At 29.8% G+C, this 5,992-nt stretch overlaps 1 protein-coding gene across 1 annotated transcript; it reads right to left on the bottom strand.

The window, feature by feature from the left end:
- Window positions 1-2,553: 2,553 nt before the first annotated feature.
- Window positions 2,554-4,946, bottom strand: LOC139425609 (uncharacterized). Its single transcript, XM_071180961.1, has one exon. The coding sequence runs from the start codon at window positions 4,669-4,671 to the stop codon at window positions 2,683-2,685; it is 1,989 nt and encodes a 662-aa protein (XP_071037062.1). The 5' UTR covers window positions 4,672-4,946; the 3' UTR covers window positions 2,554-2,682.
- Window positions 4,947-5,992: the final 1,046 nt, after the last annotated feature.

The raw sequence follows: 5,992 nt of genomic DNA on the forward strand, positions 1-5,992 counted from the left end.
AATTCATTTTATTGTGATAATTAATTTTGCTTATATTAGGTTCATTACAATTTTATAAAATTTTGGCCGCCATTCCTGATACCACAGTGTCCCGCAAACAGGAATGGCGCCAAACATAAGTCGCCAATTTCGCCAAAGGGCACCCTCAAATATATTTTAACCTAAAAAAATAAGGTGAAAACAATAAAATTAAAATTATTTACTATAGATCTCTGGATATTCACGAAACCTAGCTATGTACATTTTTCATTGATCTTTCTTTTCACATTATTTTGTGAACCAATGACTTGCACTTTTATGTATTATTTAAGAAATATCTCAAATATGAACTGTTAATTAATATTTCTGTCTGAACAGTTTTTTGAAAGTAAGTAATAAACAATTAAAAGTAAGTAAAAGATATTCACGGCGATCCATTTTATGTAACAAAGATATGAGTATTTTAAAGTAATCTCTGATAATAGAGGAATCAATATATTTCACACATTCAATACAAAATAGAAATCACAACAAGCTTTAACTGGTAAGTTTAGTTGTAACATTTCTGCCGGCAGCATTGTTAAGAATTATTACCTTTTCACACACATGCGTTCTCAATTTTGATTGGCTGTTTTGTGCGTTACTAACCAGAAGTCTTCTGTGATTGGCTATGTGTTATCATTCCACTCTCTTCTTATAATATAAAGATATACAGAGAGAGAGAGAGAGATTTTGAGTTATTGAGCATCAAAATTAACAAATCAATACATTTGCATAAAAATCTTTTAGTTATCTATACTGTTAATTTTTCATGTACAAAAACAATTCGGGGAAAATCGAGATTTTTTAACTTACCAATAATCTGCTCAAATATTCATATAAGTAATTAAAATTATTCAATAAATGTTATTAATTTTGATAAAAAGTCATAAAATAAAACGTTGTATTAAAAATTCGGCATTTTATTAAATATGAACATTGAATTACCCAGTACAATATATAATTATTTTGAAGTTTTTTACTGTGTTACCTTCTATTGAAACAGTTTTTGGTTCAATAGAAGGTAACAGAGGAACCAAAGGTGGTTTTTTACATCTGTCAACGCGCCTTAAAAATATATCTCACAACTCTATATTTACGCTTCAATCTCATACTTTGAATTCTGACTACTTAGTTCAGAATATAATTCCGTTCTCTCTTTATATGATTATTTTTCGGTTTTTCATGAATTTTCATTGGATAAAATTTTTATTTACAAATATTAATAAACATTTTAACTTTTTCCTTTATATATATATAAAGTAAAAGAAGTCAAATCTTATTATAATAATTTTTTTCTTTTTGGTTTATTTATTGGGGATGTAGGGTTATCCGTTATCTACTTTGTGACGTAATTTCTAAGATTTCTTCACATGGTGTGATTTTAAAAATTACCTCTTTTCAAACTAAAGCCATTTTATTTAATCTTATTGTGTACAGTTCACGAGAAAGGCTTTTAATTTTCAAATTATATAAATCGTTTGAATATAATGTATGTAGTGTGTAAATTAAATAACATTTCTCTACAAATACCGACCATATATATATATATGTATATATATATATATATATATACATTGTGATATTACGTATGTATTTTCCTTTTTTTCCCTTCTTCACTCAAATACTTAATAAAATCACAATTGGTCAAAAAAAAATGGTAACCAGTTTACAACACAAAAAAAAACATTTATTAATAATGGTAAAAGATTAGAAAATGAACTATAACCAAGACACTCAAACAATCCACTTCCGTTCTCCATCAGAGCATTCCCTCCTCTGCCTTTTTACAACATCTACCTTGATGACAGCGCCATCACAACATGGAGGCATTACACACACACACACACACACACACATATATATATATATATATATATATATATAGTATAAAATTTTATTGCTTTTACGCGGACGGATGAAACCAGCCTGTACTTGTCTACGTTCCTGTATCAATTGGTTAGCATTGTAATGAAATAAATCTACTGAATAAAAACTCATTACATGTACGCTTGAATATGAAAGTATAGAATAAACGCGTGTAAAGCATGCGATTATTAAAAAACTACAGTGCGTCTAATAATTTGGTTCTAATTATTTTAATATACTAATACAATACCTGATATAATAAGTATTCTATATTTATATTATATATCATCTAATTTATCCAATCGTCGAATTTATGTTATACATTGTCTAGTTTAACCCACTGATACACGAAAGTAAACTAGTGCGAACCAGTTTCAGCAGCGTAAAAGCAATAAAGCTGTATAATATCACCTGATAATTAAGATTTAAATAGAATATTTTAGTGCATCGAATAATTTGGCCAGAGACAGTATGTATATCTTCCTCGTGACACTGTTTTTTGGGAATAGTGAGGAAAAACAAATCACGTAAAATTTTTGATTTTTCTTCATGTATAATGAAAATAAAAATATCAAAGTTGTAACAATTAAATTAATTATAGAATTTGTGACAAATAATATATAACGGATATTGTTTTATTAACATTAAACAACTAACACTAAAAAATTGAGTCATCTATTTATTATAAGTTAATTAATTGTTTGACAGTGATTGCGCTGCGAACATGATTTGTTATTTGACAGATAATATGATTTTATTTGCATTCTTTTTTGATCGCAAAAAAATGTTCAACTATCAACTGCTATCTTTCTCAACAACATTCTCCAGTAAATCAAGGAGAGCTGAAATCTGTGGAATCAATTCATCTTGGAAAGTGTGACTAGTCTTTTGCTCCAGAATTAATGATTTTATATTTGTGACTGTATTTAGGGTTAGAGGTGACGACCACATTACAATTTCTTTCGCATGATTCCAGTCTACATATGTTAGTGATTTATTTAAGACTAGAAACTTCTTAATTCTTTTCTCAGAAAGTATAATTTCGTTTTTGTATCTCTTCGCTTCATTGATATTATCAAAAGATGCATTAAAAAGCAAGGTGGCACTTTCGAAAAAGCCTTTACTCAGTGCATACTCTATGCAACTACGACAAATAAGTCGAAATTCTGCAATGTTTTCAAGAGAAGAAAAGTTGTAGTTTATGAATTTTTGTAATACATCACCTTCTGTTTTTGATACAATGAACGGCATTGCTATTAATTGCTTGAAAAAATAATTATCACTTTTTCGCAAAAAGTCTGCTTTAAATTGTTGAATTTCCTCTCTCGTCTGGAAATACCAATTCATGAACTGGTCCACACGCTCATAATTGGACAAGAATATTGATGTTAAGTAGATAACATGTGGAGATGATATTGTTTTCTTAAATGTTTCAATTTTTACAGATTGATAAGCCCATCTCAAGAAAGATTCAACTGCTTGGATGCTCCCATCGTATATCCACTCAATACAAATATGCCAATATTTAGGTTCATTAGGCCACGATGTTATCAGCACGTTGCGATTTATTTTATAGGGATAACATTCTGGTGGCAAGGTAGATTTCGATAATAACATGTGGAGTGAATTCAGACTGTTTGAATAAATAGCACGCTTAAATTCCGGCCAACCAAACATGAAGCAGATAAATTGTTTAATCTCTTCTTCGGAAGCATCATTTAATATCCTAACAGCCATGCTCAGATTTTCTAATTCCAGCAAATAGAACAACACTTCCTTGCAATGAAATTCATTTTTTAGAAGTGATCGTCTTAGCCTTAAAGGACTGGCACTCCATATTTCTTCAAACATTATCATTTCATTTCCCCTTTTACTCATGTTAGAACCTATATTTAGCATTATGCATGGATAAATGTCTTCTTGAAGATTATCCAATAGTTCAAAAATAGTGGACAAGAATATTCTTTGATATGGCCAACTTTCGAACAAAAACACTAATACGTGAGAATGATTCCGAAAAAATTCGGTCATTTGAGTTCTACGATTGACATGAGATAGTAAAAAACATAAAACATCTAAAGTTTCCGAAGAACCCTGATAAAATGAAACTTCTACAAATTCCATGAATTCAGCAACTTGCAAAAGCCACTTACTCAAATGATCGTTTTTCTCCTGCTCCGACAATTTTTTCCAAAAATACTTTAGGGCAACTATGTTAGCAAATTGAATCGAATAAGCAATCATATTTACATCAATACTAAGCTTATCATCGTATATGTTTTCATGATCTATGAGTCTAGTTAGAAAACTCCCTAAATTATTCTCGAGGACACATGTCCAATATATTATCAAATCATAATCGTCGTAGTATATATCCGTTACCGAAGCGATTCTATATCTGTTTCTATTCTGCTCTGGAATTTTCTCCCACAAATTTGTAGCATATTCCTCTAAACAGTGAGAGCAGGCTATCTCATACAAATGGCCACTATCTAAGCTTTCATTATCGAATAGTTCCGTAAGGGATTTCACTATGTCAACTGTCCCCTCAACTGTCCAATAAATTGTACCATGTTTTATGTAATACTCTCTGAGATTTCTTTGATATCCAGTCAGTCTACCGTAACTACCAAGCACTTTCAACAACTGCAACATAATGGGTCGAATAACGTATGAGATTTCGGTCTTCAGCGATGAGGGCAAAGAGGTATTGGACAATTCGTCTACTATTCTTCTCTCTATCTTAACTATATTTTTAAAATCGTATAAGAAAGAATACGCCATTTCATTCCTTATATCAGGCGCCGTCCATAGCCCAATTGCAATCGACACTACTGCAATACGCTGCAAGGAAAGAGGTTCAGAAAAATTGTTTATGAAGTCAGCTCTTTCAGTCGATTCTGTTTTTGAAGCATTGAGTGTCCAGCTTTCAGATCTCTTTTCTTTGCACACTCCATCTGTAAAATACAATTTTTAACTTTAGTTTTGAATTAAAGATTCGAATGAAAACAGTTCAAAGAACATAATGCATACGTAATTTATCACGAACCAAAGTCATACATTTAATCTACATGCTAAGAAGAAATCAAGTATTGCTTACAATACTCAGGTTATGTCTTATTCAATTTAGTTACTATTTTATGATTTTTTTTTTCTTTTTAAATTCAAATTTGTAGACTTTTTTTTAAACTTAAGATTTTTTTTAACAAATCGATTAATGAGTATATTTTTGAATACCAATTATTAACTACTTCTTTGTGGAGTGGTAATTTCGTGTAGTTCAATCAAATGGTAATTTCAGGTGGCTAGCATAAAATATGAGCAGTCGTATATTGGTATATAAGATATACGGTATCATTGACTCTATATTTTGTTTGAACTTGCAGCATGAGGAAAGATTTTAATTTTTAGCTGTGGACATTACATAAAAAGCGATACGCATTAAGAAATCTTATTAATCGTATTTAGTTATACTAAATGCTATGAATACATTTTAATACTTAAAAAGAAAGAAGTTAAAGTCAATGAACTATGCATATTTGTGTTCAGAAGTGCATAATTTTTGTAAGAAATTCAGAGAAAATACGTTTTAGTGTCTGATTTCGTCACTATAAATATAGCCTGCACTAATTGATTAGCATATTTAAGTTCCCTCCCTTGAATTATTAATAAGTTAATCCGTGTGATTCGTTTTACCTGCTCTCACTGCACAGCGAGCAAAAAAAAAAAAAAAAAAAAAAAAAAAAAAAAAAAAAAAAAAAAAANAAAAAAAAAAAAAAAAAAAAAGAGTAACTTTTTTTTTAATAGTCGGATTTTCACGTACTAAGTTTCAATCTTAATGGTTTCTAGGGGTAACCTCAAACATGAATAAACATAATTTTTTTTAAACATATTTGGATCCCTGACCTGCAAAATATAGGGGGTAGCTGCGATCTGGAAATTGTGACCCTAATAGTTTGGTCTGGAGAATGGATGAAATTTTAGTCCCTTGATGTTAGTTTCCATTTTTGTGTTTTTAGTCATATTTTAGTAATTAAATAAGCAATTACAAAAAAAAGAAAAAGAGAAAAAAAAAACTTGCACTCATTTATGAAACCTATCTACC

This window comes from Parasteatoda tepidariorum, chromosome 5, assembly GCF_043381705.1.
Source record: "Parasteatoda tepidariorum isolate YZ-2023 chromosome 5, CAS_Ptep_4.0, whole genome shotgun sequence".
Classification (NCBI taxonomy): Eukaryota; Metazoa; Arthropoda; class Arachnida; order Araneae; family Theridiidae; genus Parasteatoda; species Parasteatoda tepidariorum.

Bases quoted from the DNA above. Each gene is read 5' to 3' on its own strand.
- LOC139425609 (XM_071180961.1), bottom strand. From the start codon at position 4,671: ATGGCGTATTCTTTCTTATACGATTTTAAAAATATAGTTAAGATAGAG.